At 34.5% G+C, this 21,818-nt stretch overlaps 3 protein-coding genes across 5 annotated transcripts; 1 reads left to right on the top strand and 2 right to left on the bottom strand.

Annotated features, from left to right (window-relative positions):
• Window positions 1-1,308: 1,308 nt before the first annotated feature.
• LOC114728745 (probable ribosomal RNA small subunit methyltransferase B) lies at window positions 1,309-7,836 on the bottom strand. Of its 3 annotated transcripts, XM_028915689.1 has the most exons (18): window positions 7,664-7,836; window positions 7,465-7,527; window positions 7,183-7,337; window positions 6,598-6,708; window positions 6,309-6,374; window positions 5,971-6,054; window positions 5,797-5,883; window positions 5,044-5,135; window positions 4,879-4,939; window positions 4,567-4,626; window positions 4,112-4,172; window positions 3,675-3,782; window positions 3,138-3,256; window positions 2,990-3,061; window positions 2,815-2,900; window positions 2,319-2,415; window positions 1,915-2,058; window positions 1,309-1,805 (listed from the first exon to the last, which is right to left on the bottom strand). In XM_028915689.1, the coding sequence occupies exons 1-17, from the start codon at window positions 7,794-7,796 to the stop codon at window positions 1,927-1,929; spliced, it is 1,587 nt and encodes a 528-aa protein (XP_028771522.1). In that variant the 5' UTR covers window positions 7,797-7,836; the 3' UTR covers window positions 1,309-1,805; window positions 1,915-1,926. The 3 variants fall into 3 exon arrangements, with proteins under 3 accessions (XP_028771522.1, XP_028771521.1, XP_028771523.1); XM_028915688.1 differs by having other exon boundaries at window positions 1,309-2,058; XM_028915690.1 differs by having other exon boundaries at window positions 1,309-2,058; window positions 6,598-6,701; window positions 7,260-7,337.
• Window positions 7,837-11,278: 3,442 nt separating this feature from the next.
• LOC114728747 (protein NOI4-like) lies at window positions 11,279-14,658 on the top strand. Its single transcript, XM_028915691.1, has 3 exons — window positions 11,279-11,399; window positions 13,247-13,429; window positions 14,234-14,658. The coding sequence occupies exons 1-3, from the start codon at window positions 11,394-11,396 to the stop codon at window positions 14,273-14,275; spliced, it is 231 nt and encodes a 76-aa protein (XP_028771524.1). The 5' UTR covers window positions 11,279-11,393; the 3' UTR covers window positions 14,276-14,658.
• A 1,761-nt stretch (window positions 14,659-16,419) lies between these two features.
• On the bottom strand, window positions 16,420-20,087 carry LOC114728744 (cellulose synthase-like protein E1). The gene is made up of 8 exons (XM_028915687.1): window positions 19,774-20,087; window positions 18,872-19,208; window positions 18,636-18,776; window positions 18,382-18,516; window positions 18,063-18,275; window positions 17,588-17,824; window positions 17,150-17,497; window positions 16,420-17,056 (listed from the first exon to the last, which is right to left on the bottom strand). The coding sequence occupies exons 1-8, from the start codon at window positions 20,085-20,087 to the stop codon at window positions 16,487-16,489; spliced, it is 2,295 nt and encodes a 764-aa protein (XP_028771520.1). The 3' UTR covers window positions 16,420-16,486.
• Window positions 20,088-21,818: the final 1,731 nt, after the last annotated feature.

Genomic DNA, 21,818 nt, shown 5'->3' with positions numbered 1-21,818 from the left:
GTGAACTTTGGGTGTTTTAATAGTGGAATGAATTTTACTTATGCTGTCCATTATTTGGTCCATCTCTCTCTGGACTTTATTTTCTCTTAAAATTATTTTTATTTTCTTCGACACTTTGAGAGCCATCGATTAAAGAATTTCCATAAAATATAGAAATGAAATTTCTCTCCGGATTTGAAAATGAAATTCATAAAATATAGAGAAGAAATTTCTATATATTAAAAAAAGAGATTAATATATATAAAAATATTTTTTATTTATATAAACTTATTTTTATATAATATAAATTTGAATAAAAGTACATCCAACACTTTTTTTTAGGCACATCCAACATCCTAATATTTTGTATGGTGTATCTAACATTCTAAGCTCATTTGCTCGATACATCCAGCCTAAACTGGAATAGAAATAGATCCTCTTGTTTTTTTTCAAAAAAATAAAAAAAACTTTTTTTTAGATTTTTTTTAGCCTTTTTTTATTAAACCCAAAACACATTTAACTTTGAAAAATGAAAAATCTTTATTTTCTGCACTCGACTTCCAGCGAAAAGTTGGTGTTTAAAATCATAGATACTTGGTAATTACATAATGTTCTTACATAAAACCCTCTTGGCTTCATCTAATATTATAAGGCATTTTTAACTGACATAAAATCAAAATTTTTAACATATACCATGTCCGATTTTAATTATAAGAACTAGTTGACTAATTTGAGAAGATTAAGGAAAGAAGTTAAGTTAGTTATTTGTAATAAATATATGTTGTTTTTTCTAAAATATCCTTATTAAACAAATGTATTCGCCAGAACTACTATTATTAAAAAGACTAAATTAGAAAAAATGCATAAATTATGAGAAACAGAGTGGATTGGAATCTTATATTTATGATCAAAATAAAAGTCAAACAATGTCATATATTAAGGATCAGAAATAGTATTAAGCAAGGTACTATTATTTGTAAATACAAATTATGTTCATATCTCACAACGATTTGACTTTTCAAATTATTTAACAGGAGCTCAGATTGATCATGCTGTGCCCATGCCCCTTGGTTAAATTATCTCTGCCACTCATTTATGATCTTCTTGGAATGCACAAGAATCATAAACTTAGCTTGAAGCTTTAAAATCAACCAACAAGAATTTGGTCTAATGAAAAGGACCAGTCCCCTACAATACAATGAACTAAAGTTCAAATCTTTACTGAGAAAAGTACCAGCATTTTAATGCTCGACAGTGTCTTAACTAGGATTATCTTCAATAGAAAGATACCTATACCTCGCAGGGGAAAAAAAGCCATCCATTCTCAACTTTGTTCTCCCAAGGTCAGTGGCAATTTCATATAACAAAAACTGCACCAGCCTTAACTGGAATCCAGTACTTACAAGAAGAGTAGCATTTTTTTATTTACATCCATCAAACATTTTACTTCATGAGGTCCTGTTAAAAAAGGAAGTCCAGCAATCTACCAGATTCAGGACCCAAAAAAAGAAAAAAAATTCATGAAGCAACTGGAGCAAAAGTATACATAATATGACCATCGGCCACAAGATTTGCCACAGAAAGTTAGGTGTTTTGCCTGAAAATCGACAATAATCATCCTTCAACAATGTAAGTGCCTCTGTTGATGCTCTTGGGATGCAGCCCATCCGTGATTACCAGGAAAAAAAAAATGGAAATGCTCTTGGGCTGTAGACCATTCATATATTTTTAAACGATATTTGGGAAAAATTGCAGATGATTCCCTGTTCTGAGTGTGAAATATCCCCCAGAAGGAAAAATGTCTGATTTCAGTGCACGAGACAGTGCTTGCAAAAATTGGAGCGAAGACCAGCACCAATGTAAGCAGCAGTACTAGGAATCGGTTTTCAACTGAATTTTCCCTCAAAAGACAATGAAGATACTGAAGATTATTACCCAGGATTCATTTTATGAAGCTCGAACCAATCGAGCAGCAAAGGAGCCATCCAGTGAATGTTTTACTGGGTTGGAGAAATAGAAGCCACGGTCCGTCACAAAATCAGGCGGAACAAACCTATCTACGGCATCGATGTGGAAATCCTGAATCCCATGGAGAACAGTAAATTAGCATTTATGTTTTAACTTCATAATAGAAACCAAACCATGACTAGTCTTCCCAAAAGAGGTTACATATAGCCAAAGCATTTGATGGTCCATTATTTTATTCGACAGCTTTCCTGTAACATGCCCAGTATTCAATTTCTCTAAATCTCACAAGAAGCTCAAGACGACTAGGCACAAGTGGGTCCAAGAACAGGAAATAAAGTATTTGAAAATCTTAGACTCCAATGACAACTTACTGGATGTCTTGCAAGAAAAGCATCCACCCTCTCATCATTCTCTTCGGGATCTATGGAGCACGTACTGTAGATTAACACTCCACCTGGGTTTACCAATCTACACAAGCAAAAAGATGTTACATGAAAGACAATAACAATGAATTGATCCCCCTTACTCAACTTTACCACTAGTCACCATTATAGAGAGTTCTTCATCCAAAGATTCACTGAACTGATAATAGTTCTCAATCAGCCATTCATAGAAGGCAATTTTCAAAACCAGAACTAACTCTCATGATGTGCAAATAACAACTGAAACGGTAGTCATAAGTCATAAATCAAGATTTTTAGCCATTGCGTCTGAAAAAAATTCTACACACCTTATAAGAAGCTCAATATAGTAGCTACCAAGACAAAGAAATCATAACTTTACAAATCCGTGCACCTCTCATGAATTAATACATGAATAGAGGACAGTTTTTTTAAAAAAAAAAAAAATTTTAAAAATTGGCCTTACTTGGATGCTGCATCTAGCAGCTCATCCTGTAATTTCTTTAATTCTTCCATGTCCTCTAGCTTCCGGTTCCAGCGTAAGTCCGCTCTCTTGAAAAGCCAAAGATTAAAAAAAGGTTTGTCAGCGAGAAAAGAAACCGGAAGCAAGATGGGTGATCGCAAGATGTTTAATATAGTACCTTGGAAAGAACACCAAGTCCGGAGCAAGGAGCATCCAACAAAACTTTATTACACTTAAGTGGTTTGCTATCCTAGAATTTCAATACAAAGCCAACTTATTAAAAATAAACAGATTCTGAGCTTTGAAATGTAAGTTTAATGACTTACAGGTAACTCACGAAGATCAGCATGGATGGCGGTAATGACACCATCAACTTGGTGCAATTTTGCTGTCTCTTTAAGAATTCTCAATCTACCACGATTTACATCAATTGCAAACACCATACCTGGAACAAATAATCTTCTTCTTAGCACACATATTCGTCAGGTGGAGGGACACTTGTGATTCAACGTCTCAGCAAGACAGATCATTGACACTAACACTGCCAGACAGCTTATATGACTAAGGAGAGTAATATCTGGAAATAGCTAGCATTTTTTTTCTCTGACACAGACAGCAAGTTCTAATGTTTGGGGCACATAAATGGGTGAAAATTTAAACTGCTCTAATATAAAGAGGTCATGCAAATAATTGTGGTTGCCAAGGACAAAGGCTAACTTGGGGGAAATTTATTAAAATTCTTCAGGATGGATGTCTTTTATGGAGAACAAAACATTACTAAAAAGTTTATCATAGTCTCTAAACCAAAAGAAATCCCACATGGTTTTCAGATGTTCAATCTCTTTCGTAAGAGCTAGTGATACCTTGACCACGTAAGTGAGAGGCCATGTACAGAGTCTTTCCGCCAGGAGCAGCACAGCAATCAACAATGACTTCACCAGGCTGAGGATCCACAACAGAAACTACCAGACCTGCAATGGAGAATGTACAATCCATTTTATGAGGATAGAGGCTTGTAAGAATTATTTTCAAAGAAAAACCATGGTTGAAAATTTTTCTTATAATCAACAAGCGGGTCACATATATCCTATCCAGTTTGGCCCCTGAAAAGAAGAATGTGGCCTATCAAGCAAAAGGAAATCCTTTGCAAAATCTAAAAGCCTACTAATATATAACCACAAATATTTACAGCTGATTATTTCTGATAGATCATCAAAATAAGGCAAAGGCCACTTTTCTGAGAGAAAAGAAGCTTGAACATTATAGTTAACCCTTCTATCAGATAAGATGAAAAGCTTACCTGCGCTCTCATCCTGAACTGAGCATAAACCCTTCTTAAGCAGACCAGCATGAATGACAATCTATAAGGGCAAAAAAAAAAAAAGGTATAAATAGTGAAGAACCTGAAGAACAACAAGACTTCAATGTCTCCAGTGTGAAATTAGGGGACCCCCCCCCCCCAGGGGGGTGATACCCAAAGTAGATAGCTCAGGCGGAAATGACACTATCTAATAAACCTCTTAGGCTATTGCATAAGTTAGAAAGCACACAATATATAAAGTCCCGCCCCATCAACTGTCTACTAGGGATATTTTCTTTATCATCTATTCTCCACCTGCTTCACTTATTCTATCCTTCATCTCTCTGGATTTTTACCATTTATCAGTTTATGGCTCCTTAAAAGGTTATTAGCCCAGTTAGGAAACTCAAAGATCATAACACTCTTATAATCAACTCATTGTCTAATTTTCATACCTGTAGCCCAGTTTTGATGCGAACAAATTCATCCAAATGTGATGAAGGCGTGTGCGGGACCTGAAGTTCAATAAAACAGACTTAAATTGGGAGTGAAATAGATTACACAAGGACAGTAGGTAAATTAGAATTATGGTATGCAGATCAGTAGCAGATACATTAGCCACAGCCCACAGAGAAGAAGGAATTCATTCCAAAGGAATTCAAGGAAGACGAAATGTAAAATTTTTATAACAACTCTAAAAGTACAGAAAGATCATGTGGATTATAATTTTAAGCAGAAGTTATCACTGCATGGAATAATGGTAGTACCTTCAATGCATTAAGCTGTGCCACAAGGTCAGCTCTTGACAAACCTCTTGCGCGGTTTGCCCTAAAATTTGTATTAGCATAGAGCTTGAATACTTCATTTGCCCTGTCATACACCTTGTACTATTTTGGGAGGAGCAGAGAATACAAGAAGAAGCAGTCACTAACCTTAAACTGTAACTGGGTTCACTGTTGTTCCAGATCATCAATTTGATAGCTTCTCCCTGCCCAAGATGCTTTGTCCATCTTCTTACCATCCACTAAGAAAGAAATAATAAGAAGTAAATTTAGCCTCCATTTTCATGAGAACGGCTATCATAAAAAAATTCCGTGAACGAAATTTCTCACCCTCTCTACATTACAATATTTATTTGGATGGACATTAAAGTCTTCATTGTCATAACTAGCTTTTTGTACAAGACAAAAATCCCAACCATTAACTATCGACTCAAGTTATATGAGAGAAGACGCAGCACTCAAACTGTTTAGTTTCTCAAAACCTCATACACAAATTTGATAAAACTAAACACTGAGATAGTACTAATATGAGTCCATTTAGAAAGCACTACAGACATAAACTTGGGCAAATGATGTATTAAGCATACAATTTTCAAATTTCTTTGTTGAAGTGCAAAGACATTTTGCATATCTTATGCTAATACACCTTTTCCAGATGATGATCTAGACAAATAGTAAGAAGCAGGGGAAGTCCAATAAAAATATGATCATCTTTAAATGAGTATGATAAAGTTTCATAAAACAAAATACTCAATCAATTATCAATCCAGCGATAGTGAGAAGTACTAGTAATGCTGGCCAGAGGAAAAAATATTTGTTTATTCCTTATAAGCTACAGGTTTCCAATTCTAGACTTATCCAAACCATGAGTGATGAAAAGAAATGAGAGAATCAAAAACTCACAACTGGATGAGAATACAAAGTAGCAAGAGCACGCGCTTGAGCACGGTCATCACCCTCCACTTTGGGCAAAGGAAGGCTTTCATTTTCCTGTAAGCCAAATATTAGTGAAGTTAATAAATTATTTATAGTTTTCAGCTCATTTCACCACAGTTTATAACATGGCAGAAAGAATACCTTAAGCACTGCAAGCTTTCGAAGGATTCCATTGACCATGTTGCCAGCACCAGGTCTGAGAGCAACTTTGGCAAGCCTAACATTCTGCATTCCATATGACAGGAACAATAAAACAATTGAGGTAAAGAAAGAAGGAAAGTGAGAAAATAGAAAGCAAAAGGTACTATACAAGAGCAAATCAAGAGGATTATATAGTGCAGATATATCAGCAAAAATTTGAAAATTCAACAAATAAGAATCCTTCTAAACAGAAGTTCTATTTGTTTTCTGATATCTGCTCATATAACAAACCGACTTATTCTCCAAGGAAACAATACACAAATGAGCAAGTAAATTACCTCATCAACAACAGCATAAGGTGGCATATCTAACTGGACAATCTCATAGAAGCCAACCCGTAGAATCTGAGAATGAAAAAAACACTAAGATCAGTAATTAGGTGCTCAAAGAGTAGATGACAAATTCCATGGTTTCACATACAAAATCTATATTCGATCATGATGAACCGCGTGAGAGTCATGATTCAAAATATTCTTGTCTAATCCCATTTACTTGTATAATAATTTTTTCATATAATTAGATGACTTGTATAAACATGTTCACAAGAAGTACAGAACCTTAAATCACCTGCAACAGTAGGGGTTCCATGCTAGATATATCTTTATCGTGACTTATTGAACTAATCAAATGATCAAGATATCTTCTCCAACGAATTGTTCCCCCTACAATGTCTGTAACCTTAGTTGAAAACAAGAATGGAAAAGAAAAAAATCAATACAGTGACTCATGAGTGCTGCAGGACAGATAAGAACTTAATAGATCTACCATAATACTCCTCCGGTCCTTAATATAGGACCCAATTTTTGAGTTGATTTTGGTCCTAAATATAAGACCCATTTATCATATTTATCAATTTTCTCTAAATTACCCCTATAGATACTCCCTCAACCATAATTAAGTAAAAGAGAGAGTGAGGGGTATTAAGAAAGATGATTATGGTGTTTTAGAAAAATGTGTCAATTTTCTTATAATTAACTAACTTACCTAACTTCCTTAATCTAATCAAATTAGTTAAATGGGTCTTATATTAAGGACCGGAGGAGTACAACTGTTTTGGATGGGTTTAAAAATAATTTACCTAGATTCAGTCTAATTAATAAATAGCATTCAAAGTACAAAATGAAAACCAGAGAATGAAGTGGAAGTTACAACCAGCCTGAGATCTTGATCGTTTAACTGCCGGGTGCGGAAGCCAAGAGTTCTTTCAACATATGCCATCTCATTCTCACCTGAACCTTTGCCTTTCTCATTGAGAAGGTCAGCAAAAGCACCTCCAAACTCTATCCTCATCAACCTAACCGCTGATACTGCACGTAGTAGATAAAATTGAAAAAGGATGAATCCGATTAACAAGTGACACTCTCCTTAAGTAGCGTGACTCCAGCTAAATAGTAAGAGTAAGTGATAGCAGAGCAGAGACAAAGACAAGTATACCTGCTCTGTGAGGAGAAACCTCCAAATTCAGCTTCCGGGTTTTGAGCAAGCGATTGGCAGCACCTGGAGTTCAGTCAGTTTCAGTAGTAATAAGCCAGAGAAGCAGTGAAAGCTGAACAATTCAGTGAAATTATAATTCTCACTCACTAAATAGAAGCAAGAATCCGAAAAATGACTTTTTTAAGGGAACTTGAGCTACCTTTTCTGGTTGTGGAAATGGATATCTTTGACCCATTGGTTGACTCACCAAGCTTCAGGGCCTTAGAAGAAGAAGCTGAAATTTTGTTGGGTTGGAGGGGGCAATAGAGACCGAGGCACAGCAATTGCGCCATTGATGTTTAGCTTCTATCTTCTCCTCCCCAGTGCCGATACCATGGACCCTTGAGGATAAAAAAAAAAAGGAAGAATTAGAATCAAATCCCAGAAATAATTATTAAAAAGTCTCAATAACAATCTGAACAGCTTATAACGACAAGTCTTACAGAGGAAATGACAACCTCTGAAACTTGTTTTTTAATTTTTTTGTTGCTTGGACCTCATTATAATTCTCTCTAAAAAAATTTCGATATTTCACTTCCGGTCGATTTTCCCGGTCGATTTACAAATTAGGTGATGAAATTTAACATTTTCAACTCTTTGGTTTAAATTAAGTTTTTAGCTTAATATTAGAGCAACCAATTAGAATTTCAAAAAATTTGTTCAACATATAACCAGATGAATGCATAATGTAATTTGTGTCTATGTGGATTTTGGAGAAGGAGAATAATAATTAGGTCTGAGAACTTCAATTTAATCATAGTTTAATTTCCTTAAAAAAAAAACTTTGCATAATAAGTTGAAAATAACAATTGGAAAGATTCAAATTTTAGTTGTGAATTATGATATTTCATTGTTATTAATTCATACTTCTTTTTAAAACTTAAACTCTTATATTAATAATTATCAAAATTAATATTTTTAACTTTTTTAACAAAATCTTCTGAGAACCTAACCGTAATGAATTTGAAGTTTTGGCATTTGATTGTCTTTATCCCATAAAATTACAATCTCAGGATCTCATTAAATAATTAATCTCAACACAGCTTTTCACATCAGGAAAGTTGCCGCCTGACATGAATATTTGTAACGAGGACATGAAATGTTATTCTTCTGCTATTTTCATAGAGGGCCACTTTAATTGAAAGTATTGTTATGAATGGAGTTTTAGTGCTATGAATGCTTTTCTGTTAGTGGCAAATGGTAACTTCGATCATGTTTGCAGTAACCTCAATCTTCTTGTTCATTTTGATTCTAGTGGTGCTTGAAAAATATGTCAATTTTCTGCTTAAATCTATTTCTGCTCATTCTTTCTCATCCTGAGATGTACTCTGTAATTTTATATAATTGGTATTTTAATTTAAAACAAACAACGGAAGGCTTATTGGGAGAATTCCATAAAAAGAATATTAAAATTATTAAATTTTTAATAAAAAATATCTAAAAAAAAGTTTTATTTTCTTACAAATTAAATTTGTTGTTGTTGTTGGGAATCTCTTAAACTTATTCATGGGAATGTGCTAGTTGTATTTTCATGACATATCTTGTCAAAGATCAATCACTATCGAGGACTCTACAACTAATGTTGGGGTTGTCATTTTTTGATGGGCATGTTGACCACGTCTCTTTTTAAAGAGCAACGCAGCTTCATCTTAAATTTGCAGAATCTCTTTATGTTAACATCAAAATTAAAAAAAAAAAAAATCTTTATCGCTTTCTATTCCCTTCTTTTTTTTTCAATCACCGTCTTACATAAGTACATATTCATCCTTTTTTATTAGCAGTAATCTGATCAGTGCTCCCTCCATCATGTGTTAAACAAGGAAATGCAATCTAATTCACAAGAAATGCTTGTACAATTAGAGGTTTTAAAAGAACAAAACTTACAACAGATTATTTATATCTATTATATCAAGTTTTCTAATCATACTTGTTCCTTTGTTTTATTTGAATTTATAATTAAATATTAATATTTTAAAATTTAGTCACATGGTTATGTATAATTAAAGAAATTGACACAACAAACAAAAGTTGGTTCAATTGGTGAGGAGTCGATTTATAACCCACAAGGTTGTGAGTTTGAATCCCGCTCTCGACGTGAGAACTTTGTGGTGGACAATTTGTAAGTAATTCTATAAACGCTTTCTAACCTGAAGACATGCCCTGGTCCTGGTGAGTTCCCGAGACCCAATTCATCTAAACTTTTATTCACAAAAAAAGAAGAAATTGACATAATACATATAAAAAATTTAATGTAAAATATATTTAAAATTGTCAAATTTAATTCGGCTTATTATATTTTTTTTGCCATCATTATCTGATCCTTTTACTCCATTGATCGTTTCAAAATATAAGTCTTTTTGAAGGAAAGATTTTGTCTCATTTTACTTGTCTATTTATAAGTTCAATCAATATTTATTATTAAGGCCAAAAATATTATTATTATTATCATTATAATCATCATCATTATTTATTTTCGTCTTAAGGAATAAAATTTCTTCAAATCAGTAGGATTATGATTCGTGTTGTCGCACTCAAATTTAATTTTTAAACTGAGAAATTAAATCAAACAGAGTTGTCCAAAATTTTTAGGAGTAAGAGTTTTAGAAAGCTTATATTTTGTTTTTCAATTTGCAATCCTTTTTCGGTCAAAAAAATTTGGAATCCTTTTTTTTAATATAAAATATCTTTTTGGACTGAAATATAAAATATCTTTATCGATGCAAATTCCAACATTGCATTGCAATCCACGAAATGCCTAGGAAGACGTGGGAGACGGTACTCATTTCTTGAAACAAAATAAAAACTAATAAATCGGTAAAAGACAAATTAAATTAAAATGCCAATATAACTTGGGTTTTTGATGTGGAGATTATAACACATAATTGCAATAAAATATGATAACTATAGTGAGGAGAGCCTGTATAGATTATAAGTGTTGAGTTTTATTGGGGACTTTTCATAAAAATATTATATTAAAGACAAATTTATGTAAGTGGGGACTTTTCATAAATTTATTACAGATAAAATAAAGAAAAAATTGTTGAAAAATCCCTAATGAAAATTTTATTGCCCAGGATATTTGAAATCGGTAGGTTGTTGAACGGGAACAATTTATTTTTAATTAGTGTGTGACAAAAATCTCAAATATGTGAGAATTTATTCTACTTTGAAATTTTTTACACATAATTAAATATATATCACAAATAGTTGAATGAGAGTTGCACCATTAAAATTAAAGATTCATTTTGTTTTAGTCCCCAAATAAAAAATATTTACACATAATTAAAAATATGTTGTGTGAGTTGTATGTAGCTAAGAACTCACAAATTTTCGGATACGTTTGGTCAATAAATTCTTAATGATGAATTTTCAGCAATTTTTTTAAATAAAATATATTGTAATTCTAAATTCTAAATTATAGATTTATATGAATCGATATGGACAGGCTGCCCACAGAGGCGAGCCCCAAGACGCCTCACCTTCCAAGAAAAGAAAAAAAAAATACAGCGTCGTCGATGATTTCCGTTTGCCAGCTCATCAATTCCGTTCTTTTTTAACCCTTCCTCGGTATCTGTCACCTTGCCGTGCTGACTCTGGATTTAACGGCAGATTTCCATCTTTCCGTTCCCGTTTTACACATAACGGCGTTCGTGCCAAGCCAAAATGGAGGAGCACTGTAACGCCGTTTCCTTAAAACCGTCCAATACTCCAAAACTCCGTCGGGACAGGCCCATTTTTGGCCCAAACTTATACAAATCATTTTGCTCCATGTCACAGTGCTTCATCTTTCTTTCTTTCTCTCTCTGAATTTTCTTCCTTATTCCTTTTATATATTGCCATTTCGAACTCTTTTTTTGCCTTCACCGGAAAAGTTTTTCTCTCCAGGATTGATGTCGGTATGTGGAATCTTTTAATCATTTCTATTTTCTTCCGCTCTTCTTTTGAATATATATTGATGTATTGGGATGATTTCCTTTCTGATTATTGCCATTTGTATTGCTCCGTTGCATACGATTTCTGATCGAAGATTCATGTTCAGTTTGTTCCCCGTTTGCCTAGATGGTTCCGTTTTGTATCTGTTATTCCCTTTTGGTTCAAATGATGTTTCGATTTATGCAGGTTCGATGTATTCATTTTTTTTAATTTATGGATTTTCGGAATATGATCCTTTTTTCCATTATTTAGTTTGAAGACGTCGATGATTAGCTCTAAAGTTCCTTCTTTTGTTTTTCACTTGGTGGGGGTGTGATGTATATGAAATTTCTTGGATTGTCGAAGCTGGTGTTATTTCTGAACTAAATTTCCTGTGATGTCCGTCTTGTAATATGATCTGTGATTAATGAAGGAAGTTCATGCTATCGAATTCCCCTAAGTTTTTTCAAGTTTTGTTTATTGGTTATGATACTTTTGAAAAGTTGTATCATTTTGTCCACAACACTCGACTTTGATAAGAGTTTTGATCTGATGCTCCATTATAAGAATATGGAAGATTACGGCTCCTACGAATTAGCAAGGCTGCCACGTTTTGAGTATATGTTCCTGAATTGAAATTGTGTAGTGACGGAGCAAATTATTCTTGGTATGCTGCTCTTCAGCATATGAATTCAAATCAATAGGTTATATACGGTTCGTTTCTGTAATCCTGTTATATGGGGATTTGAGGTTGATGGAAGTAAATGTAAAAATTCAATTTAACTTCAAGATATTTTTGTAGTATAACCACATGTTCTGAGATATTGTTTGCAACAATTGGTTCTTCTTCATTATTTTTGGTGAACTTTGGAGTTCTCATCTGTTTGATATTGGTTCAACACAGTATTTTCCTACTGCTGCGTTTGCAGCTTTGTTGTCTTAAAAAGGGAAAAAAATTGTGATTCTGATGTGTCAATTTTGGCCTGAAAGTAAAATCTGAGTTAGATGAAGCACTTGTCCTGATTGTTTTTTCGTTTACCAAAATTTTAGAATCCTCTGTACCAGGATAGAGACCAGATTTGATTTAAACTGGCAAGGATGGTTGCTTTAATCACAATTTCATCTATTAGCTTTATTTCTGTGTCAGTGGTCTTCAGTATTGGGACTGGAATTTAGTAGGATAATACCTTAAGTAGGTGTGGTTATGCTGTCAAGTAAACTTTGTGGGATGTTTGCATTTCTAGACCAAACATTTAATTGTCCTTAGCTTAATTCACCATTCATAAAAGAATGTGTTGGATGTACATGCAGTTGTTGTCTTTTTATGAATAGAATTGATTGGTATTCGTTGTATTATGCAAAACTTGTCTCAGAGTTTAGATGGAAGAATCATCACTCAAGATTATGGTTGGGAACTAAATGATTGTAGATTCCATATCCTTAGTATATTGGAAAATCTTCAAAGTTCCATGGATAATCTTCTGTTCCATAGATAATTACTATTGTAATGTACTTTCATTACAGAAACATTGGTTTTCTGTGAATTTCTCCTTTAATGAGTTGCTTAGAAGTTGATTGTATCCAGCAAATAGTCATAAAAGTGCCCTTTTTATTTGGTTTGTAGCATTTGAAATTACTTGTTCTTTACCGTTTGGCTCATATTTAGTTATTTTTAGCACTTTCAAGAACCTTATATGATGGCAGGTTTCCTTGCCAATAAAAGTTACTTTTTAAAAGTTCTCTGGATTTTCAAATGCTTAAGCATAACATGGATGTATGTTCTACTTTTGGAGTCTGTAATTTAATGGTTACTTATCTGATTATCCCTCAGGAAAAGGGTCGGCCACTGCCAAAATTTGGTGAATGGGATGTCAATGATCCTGCCTCAGCTGAAGGATTCACCGTGATATTTAACAAGGCTAGGGATGAGAAAAAGACAGGTGGCAAACCTGAGTCGCCTGGAAAGGCTGATCCTCAAAGCAGGCCCGCAGTAGAACCTGCCAAAACGCAGAGTGTAAGCTGTTCTTGGTTGAATCTTACTTTTTCGTAGAATTGTCTGTTTCTGAACTTATTCAAGTTATTCAATGAGATGTATTTTGTCCTCTTGAAGATGCTGGTTTGATTAGATGAAAGGTTTTTTAAGCTTACGTTTACACTGATTCTGCTATTTATTTGTTCGTTTGCATGTATGCATGCATGTATGTATTTAAGAAACAATATAGTGGTCGAAGTGATCTATTGTATATTTTGACAGAGAAGATAGTCAGGACCCAAGCCTTTGCCAACTGGATCCAAGACCTGTTGTTAAAACAGTGATCTATATAGGTTATAACCTCTACTGTTTTCTTTGTTAGTACAGTTCATAACTACAGTAGATCTCTATGCCTTGCAACTTTATTGAGGGTCGCATCCACAATACTGTTGCATTTGAATTTGAGATATAATTTCCCTTATAATAAACTCTGGTTAGGATGGAGGTGAGGGGGCAATTGTCAACACCCAGAGGAAAAGAGAAGTAGGCTGTGTCTGATGAATCTAATATTTTTGTCTCTGTATGGCTGATCTAACGTAGGGGTCCTTTGTTTGACCTCACTGTCAAAACTTATTCTTCTTATTGATAGTTGTGCATGCTTCCATCTGTTATCCTGGTAGCTTTTCTTCTTTTGTTCATCCTGTTCTTGGGGAAGGGGTGGGGTTCGGTCGTTTTACTGCAGTTGGTTTGTTAGAGTTTAGCTGTTGAAATGGAAAGAAATAATCATCAATCAGGCTGCATTTACTCACCTATACCCCTTCTTGAATGGTTTCTCTGGGTTTTCAGAAAAAATGGTTCTGCTGCATGCAACCTCCTGCAGAGTCATAGCAACAATGGTTGCCCTGGTGTAAAAGCGGTGAACAGAAGAAAAATTTGTGTAACTAGTTCCACCCCTAAATTATCTCGAAGACATAGGAGCTTTAGATGAATTCTGCAGGGGGTTTGAAGATTATTTGCCATAGTACTGAGTTGCAGTTTGGGGGTGTGCAAAGAAGACAGACTATTATTATTTGTATCTATGTGTATTAATGTTGTGGTTTATTGTTAGAATCGCAGATTGCTTACTGTTTCGCCTCGTCCTTTGTTATGAACTATAGAGAACCCTGTCGGGCACCTCGTATTGTTGGACCATGGACCGAGGTCCTGCTTTATTTTATGAACTGATTTTATTCCCTTGGTTTTATTGCCTGGATAAAGCTTAGAATTTGATACCTCTCTTAGCCTGTTTCTATCATTGTTGGTCGGTTGTCATTAGCTGGCTGTCTTTTCCCAGCTCATACTTCGATTCGATTTCAAACTAGGGAAATAGATTATTTTTTGGTTGGTTAGCAAATTAATTGGAGATATTTCAAATTATAACAAAATGATTAAATCAAGTGGTTAGAAATAATTGGCTTGGGGCCAATAAAACTGCCTGTGATGTGCGTATCTTTCATTCTGCTAACAACCTGTGTTATTGGTTTTGCCTTCATGTCTTGGACGAATAGGATGGGCCTGCAGGTGCTGAACCCTTGGTATCTTTTGGGCCTTGGAAGTATCTGTAAAACTATATAGCCTTTCGTAACTCCGACTTCATTAGACATGTGTTTCAAGTAAAATAGTGTAATTATTTAAAAGTCTTAATGACAGGGTGAGCAGCAAGGATTTTGTTATCATTTGTTATACTGAAACTTGTCATTAACTTTTTATCGAGTTATTGGTAATTACATTTCTTCTCCGCCAAAATTGATCTTTTGAATTCAATTGGTTCTTGTTAAAGACAATGGTGAATGTATTCATGCGTATTGTAACTGTGTATTTCACTCAAAGTTACGACATTGACCAAAATGACAGTAAAAGACTAAAAGTAAAACTATGTTTCCTTGTTTCTTGTTGAGAAAAGGACTCTGACACCTGAATCTAAAAGAGAACCCTGGAGAGACTTGAATATGGTATCTTTAGAAGCAACACGGTGGCCTTGTTCTCTTGTTACAGCGATCTAGTGTGCTTCCCAACCACTAGACCACTCATTCACAAGTCAAGCGCTAAGAACCATGCATAAAGAATAATGGCGGCTTTGCTATTTTACTTTCTTTTCTTTCTTTTTCTTTTTTTTTGGGTCTCCAAAGTCGAGACAAGAGGCATAGTATTCCGCAGGGTATCTTGCATTGTACTTCTCTCTCCAGTGTCACTGTGAAGAGTACTCCACTAAGCAATTAAGACTTTTGATGGCACTATGGCAGTACCCCACCTGGAGGTTGGAGCCCCTAAAACTGATATTTTTGATGGCATATATGCCACCAAGCAAGACTCTCCTTTTAGAGAAAGCCACTTCTGCCCCAAAAAAATAAAAGCTGGAAAACCACTTTTACACTATCTCTGCTTTTAATTAGAATTATGCTAGACTCCGAGACTAGTTTTTGTTAGGTTAGGAGCGTTTAACAAGTATATTTTTCAAGATTCAAATTTATGTTTTCTTTTTTGTAAGATGAAATCGCTTACCATTCCAATTAAATTATTGGTTCTCATTCATTTTTGTAAGTAAAATAATTTACGCATTCTTGTGTGTACAATAATTCACTTTAAACGAATCATGAGCGTGAACTAATTTGGATATTCTAGTTTTTTTTATTAAAGTAAGAATAAGTTGATAAATTCTGAATCGTCCACGTGAATAAATGATTGATTTTTACTTGAAATAAAAAAAAATTTTGGTCATAACACGAAGAAATCCATACACTTGTCGTCATCGCATCCTTAGTACACTTATTTAGTCATTCAATGAATTTTAAAGTCACCATCCTGCTGCATCTTCTGCTTGATGTCACTTCCCCCCCCCCCCCCTATGAAATAGGATTTTAACTTAAACCTGTGGAAAGCACTCAAAGCAGGCCTACATGGCTCAGTCCATTAATCTAACACCAGACGACAAATTAGGCCTCTGCCATACTACATTTATTGAGCTTTTTTGCTAGCAAATGTTGGGAAAAACATATTATTCATGAAACATAATAAAAACTAATTAAAACTTCGGTAAAGATATAAGAGCCTAATTAAGACCTAAGTGATGAAGTTCATGGCTTTGAAGAGTACACAAGCACTTAAAGCAAATATTGTAGATTTAATGGCAACAGAGGTTGGCAATCCTCCCTTGTCCTTCCTAAAGAAAAGGCCTTCGTATATTGGCACATTGATGAGAACAAGAACCCCACACAACATAATCTGCAAGATCATCCTCTTCAAAACCCTAATAAAGCCATCTTCACTTATAAGAGCATCCATTGATACGCCAAGGAAGCAAAATAGATTGAGCATAGCAAGTGTTGCCAAGAGAGTGAACATCGGAGAAGAGCCTCTAAACTCCATAATCTCCTTCTCGTAGCGTTGGGAAGCGTCTTGTTCTGCAACTTTAGTAGTGATTGCGAAGCCTGAAGCTAGAGGAAACCCTAGAAGCTTCAAGATACTCTCCACGAAAGCAAAGAAGAAAGAGCTTGTTCTCTTGTAAAGCCACATTCTTTGTTCATTCCACCATCCTTGAACCGTGCCTCCACAGCTCAAAAACTCCACCAAGCTGCTAGTGTTTCCCGCAAGTATTACATATGCGAAAGGTATGAACCATGGGCTTGATATCTGATTAAACAATGCACACCAACACAATTTATTCTGATCTTATTCTGTGCCAAGCATTAATAAGTAGGCTAGGTAGAGATAGATGATACGTACCTTTGGAAACAAGGGAATGCCCTTAAGTAGACAAAGCGAAGGGACGATGCAGTAATAGAGAATTGGCAAGGACTTAGGTGCCCAGAAGCAATAGTTACAGTATACCATTTGGAGACCTACACTGAGTTTTCCATAAGCATGCCATGGTGGACTGTACTTTGAAACCAAAATTTGAAAGTCACCCTCAGCCCATCTCTTTTGCTGAACCAGTACTTGTCCCAATGTCGTTAATGGCGCTCCTAAGAATGCCTTCCTTTCTGGATTGCAATACACTGATCTCCACCCTTTGCTGTGTATAGATAATCCTGTCATCACGTCTTCCACTGCACATCCATATATTAAACCCATCTACACCCAAAATTTTATTCTTTATCAGTAATTGTAAACTCTGTGTAATAGAAATTACATACAAATATACAGAGAGAGAGAGAGAGAGACCTCTGATCCCCACAGTGTGTTTTGTTCGTAGGTGCAACTAGCAAGAGGCTTTGATTCTTGTTCTTGTTTTTGCAAGCTTTCTTCCATGATGAGTTGGTCATCATCATCGTTGTTCCAATCATTAATGGTATTGTGTTGATCATTGAACTTCCTTCCACAGAGAATATCTCTCCGGTGAAAGCTGCCTGTTCCGATATACAATGAGCCCCCACAACCATCAGAGCCATGTGCTTCCAACTTCGATCACATGCACAAATTAAACTAATTAATCTTCTTCCAATTTACGAAATGTAATTAGGAATAATACAAAAACTAACCCAATCATCAACCATGCTTGTGGTTATAACATATATATGCCACGCAGATCTAAACCTTAATTTGCAGTTCCAACCTTACATAAAAAAAAACAAAAGAAAAAAGAAAAAAGGACAAAGACTGCAACTTGGATATTGTTTGATAAATTCTGTTAACTGACCTTGTTGAATACTTGCACATGATTCGCATACAAGTCATTCTTGGTGACACCAACGAAGTTCTGTGGGAATTGCACAAAAGCTATTTCATGGCCTTTCTCTTCATCCATGAAGAAGCACAGTGCATCCCTCACAGATTCTGAGCTATTAGACGCCATGTCACAGTCCACGTTCAGAATAATTTTCCCGTTGCTAATCTTTGAAGAAACCCTTATCTGCATTTTTAACCAATAAATCAAATTACCATCGTGATGACTTGTGTATAAATGAATGCATGTATATATGTATTGTGTGATGAAACTTGATGCATTATATATATACCAATGAATTCATGGCTCCAGCTTTAAAATGATGGTGATATTGGGATCTCTTCTCACGAGCCAAGTACACCAGAGTTGGCATAACAGACCCATCTGCATCTTTCGAGTTGAGTGAATCTTTTGTATGAAGCAATATCTAATAAGAATTATATCAAATTAAGCATATATATTAGATAAAGAGGCAAAGTGGTTGAATAGAATTAAAACCATTACTGCTCAAGCTAATTATTAATACTGATGATATTATATATATACTTTGAGAATTGTATCGTGGTCACGTCGAGAAGAATATGCATCCCACTGAGAAAATCCCTTGTGCATTGAGCGTACGTCTCTGGGCACTTGTCCCGACTTGGTTGCATCTTCGATTCGTCTTTCCATATCATCATATAGTTTCTACATTATTGGACATAACATAGAGGAAGGAATTAGAGAAACCCATCGTACAAGAAAGCATAAACAAATAAAGATTTGTACTACATATTAATTACCTTAATGGCTGCCAATTCCTGGATCCAAATAGAGTCGTCATCATGATCTGAAGAAGTAGGTAAGCAGAAGCCATCCGAATGAGCAGAAGGAGACCTGGGTTCCATATGGAATCTCTTGCAGAAGGGAAGCCATTTCTTAGCAAAAGAACAAGTTTCTAATAAAGCATAGAAGGTAATCTCTGAGGCAGCATCGTCTGAGAGATACACACTCAACTTGTCAGAAGGATAATCATAGGCCATTACTGATAACACTGTGTTCATCACCATCATTGGTGGCTCTTTATCTGGGTCTGCCGTGCACACAAACACGTCTACTCCCGGTAAACTATGCTCATATCTGTTCAAAACACACAAGTTATTTGAAGATCTGGAAACTTATTTTATATATATAGGGTTAATATAGTCTTTAGTCTTTCAAGTTTGTTCTTATTTTAGTTTTGGTTTCTTAAATTTTAAACTATAAGTTTTGGTCCCTCAAAGGGTAAAATAGTCTAGATCTTTATTGAATTATACGGACCAATATTTTTAATGAAAAAAACTTGAGAGATTAAATATGATTTGAAATTTGAAAGACCAAAACCAAAATAAGAGTAAATTTGATGAACAAAAAATTATATTAACCATCACACGTGTAAATAAATTATCACCTCTGCTATTCAAAACATCTACAAGCCAGTAAATTTAGCCTTTTTCTATACTCCGTGTATCTCAAAATCTCATGAACAGATTTTGAAAGAGACTTAAAGAACTAAAATTTGCATGTGTATATAACTGAACTTGGTTAGCCAAAAGTTTAGAAACACGTGCTTTTAATGACAAATAATAATCAGATAAACAAAAGAGAGAGGAAGTGAGAGTATGCGTGTGTGTGTGTGTGTGTGTGTGTGTGTGTAATTACGTACCTTTGAGAGAGTCTGTGCTTGAAGGTTTGTCTGAACACAGGATTCCATCTGAGAGCTTGGGTGAGAAGCCAGTACAGTCCAAAAAATAGTTCAGCAGCAAGCGAGCCAACCCAGACGACCCAAGATTTCTCACCATCATCGTCTTCTTCTTCGACCCCACCATGGATATTGAACAAGTGTGAGAATCTGTAAAGCCAGATTGAGAATATTCCGATAAATAATGAGATAGAGAAGAGCCTGTATGTGATGAGCCACCCATCTGTGGCTCTCCTTGTCTCAAACAATGGATAAGGAATCTCTCCCTTCTTAGCCATGTGCGTTTGTTTAGCAGAGCTGCTCCAATGTGATTTGTATGGAATTGCGTCCTTTTTAACGCAAAATTTTCTTGCCCGGAATAAAATATTTCTAATTTCTTTTGAAATTATATACTTTATATATACACTTGGCATTTCATTTTGAAAAAAAAAATTATTTTCTACCAACAAGCATTTTGACTTTTATTTTGATCTTAAGTATAAAATCTTAATTTTTTGTTTTTTATATTTATCCATTTTTTTAAAATAGTTCTTATACTTAATTAACAAGGATATTTTAGCCAATATACTTGACTAGCAAGAATGTTTTAGGAAAGATAACACCTATTTATTATAAATAACTAACTTAATCTACTCAAATTAATTAATTAGCTCTCATATTAATGACCAGAAGAAATATTATACAACAACCTATTTGAATGTCCAAAAAGATAATCAAATTAAATACTATCTCAAGTCCTAATTATAAAATTTCATTTATAATCTACAAACAATGTCTTATATTAGAATCAGAGGTACTAAGAGAAAATTGTTAAAAAATTTATTTAAATAGCAAGTGCAAATAGGGGTGGAAATAGGCTAGGTTAGGTTAGGCTTTAACTAAATAGGCCTAAGCCTGCATCAGAGATCTAAAGCCTAGTCTTAAGTCTGAGCCTGTATGTAGTTTTGTTTTTTTTTAAACTCGAGCCTGAGCCTTCAAAAGACCTGATAAGGCCTGAAAGCCTTTTTAAAAGCTTACTTAAAATTTAGGTATTTAAATAGGCTTAAAAGCACATGCCTCCAAATTCATGTATAACTCTTCAAACCTATTTTAAAGCCTACGTTATGTCTTAAAAGCTTAGGATCTATTCTCACATACACTATAAGATAATAAGAGTCTAGTAAGGAAAAAGAATGCTTAGTGACAACAATTGTTCCAGCAAATATGAATAAGAAAAACCAATTATATGTTGACTAAGGAGATATATTTTCTAAAATCAACCAAACCCAACAAGTGGCATGTAAAACTAGATTTTACCTCTTGTTTTTCTAGCAGTATTATAATATTTCATTTCGACATCACTAAAACAAACTTGCTACAATTATTATGTTTTAGTGAACAACATAAATCCGGGGAGAGGGAGTGAGCTAACGTAGTCAGCTTGAGTGATCAAAGAAAAGAAATGCAGAGGTGAAAGATTGATTGATGAAAGAGCGTTTGTGTGTGAATGATGGGATGTGAAACTTAGATTATGGCTAAGTTAGTAATTTTATAAATAATTTATAAAATTAATCTAGATTATATTATATAATAGTGTAAATTAAAAAAAAAAAGCTAAATAAGCCAAGCCTGTAGGCTTTCTTATAAAAATAGGCCTGACATGTTAACCTAAATAGGCCTTGCAATAGGCCTAAGCCTGAGCCTAGCCTATTTACTAAATAGGTTAGGCTAGGCTAGGCTTAAAGTAGGTTAGACTGTAGGCCCCCGATAGGGGCCTAGTCTATTTCCACCCCTAAGTGGAAATCAATTTTAATGGATCTAATTCTTTTCTTAATTATGTGGAATATATTCTTAGAGGGAATAAAATAATTATGTTTTGTTACAAATTTAACTAATCTGATTAATTTTTTTGGTGCCTCTGGGATGGGTATTATTAGAGTCATATATTATGAGACTATATTGAAAGTAGTGGAAGAGTGGGTAGGATGGAAATAAATAAATACTCGTATAAAGTCTTTTTTGATGGGATT

Source organism: Neltuma alba, unplaced genomic scaffold, assembly GCF_004799145.2.
Source record: "Neltuma alba isolate B1F8T4 unplaced genomic scaffold, ASM479914v2 tig00012567_pilon, whole genome shotgun sequence".
Lineage (NCBI taxonomy): Eukaryota > Viridiplantae > Streptophyta > Magnoliopsida > Fabales > Fabaceae > Neltuma > Neltuma alba.
Note: the sequence above shows the minus strand (reverse complement) of the source record. Positions and strands in the feature narration are given on the sequence as shown.

What these genes read in the sequence shown, in the direction of transcription:
- LOC114728747 (XM_028915691.1), top strand. An exon ending in AACCTGCCAAAACGCAGAGT is followed by an intron (nt 13,430 to 14,233) that starts GTAAGCTGTTCT and finishes CTGGGTTTTCAG; the next exon opens with AAAAAATGGTTCTGCTGCAT.
- LOC114728744 (XM_028915687.1), bottom strand. Translation starts at nt 20,087, where the DNA reads ATGGCTAAGAAGGGAGAGATTCCTTATCCATTGTTTGAGACAAGGAGA. An exon ending in AAGCACAGACTCTCTCAAAG is followed by an intron (nt 19,209 to 19,773) that starts GTACGTAATTAC and finishes TGTTTTGAACAG; the next exon opens with ATATGAGCATAGTTTACCGG. An exon ending in ATGTGCAAGTATTCAACAAG is followed by an intron (nt 17,825 to 18,062) that starts GTCAGTTAACAG and finishes ATGTGATCGAAG; the next exon opens with TTGGAAGCACATGGCTCTGA.
- LOC114728745 (XM_028915688.1), bottom strand. Translation starts at nt 7,796, where the DNA reads ATGGCGCAATTGCTGTGCCTCGGTCTCTATTGCCCCCTCCAACCCAAC. An exon ending in GAAAGCTTGCAGTGCTTAAG is followed by an intron (nt 5,884 to 5,970) that starts GTATTCTTTCTG and finishes TTTGGCTTACAG; the next exon opens with GAAAATGAAAGCCTTCCTTT. An exon ending in AGTTCAGGATGAGAGCGCAG is followed by an intron (nt 3,783 to 4,111) that starts GTAAGCTTTTCA and finishes TCTCCATTGCAG; the next exon opens with GTCTGGTAGTTTCTGTTGTG.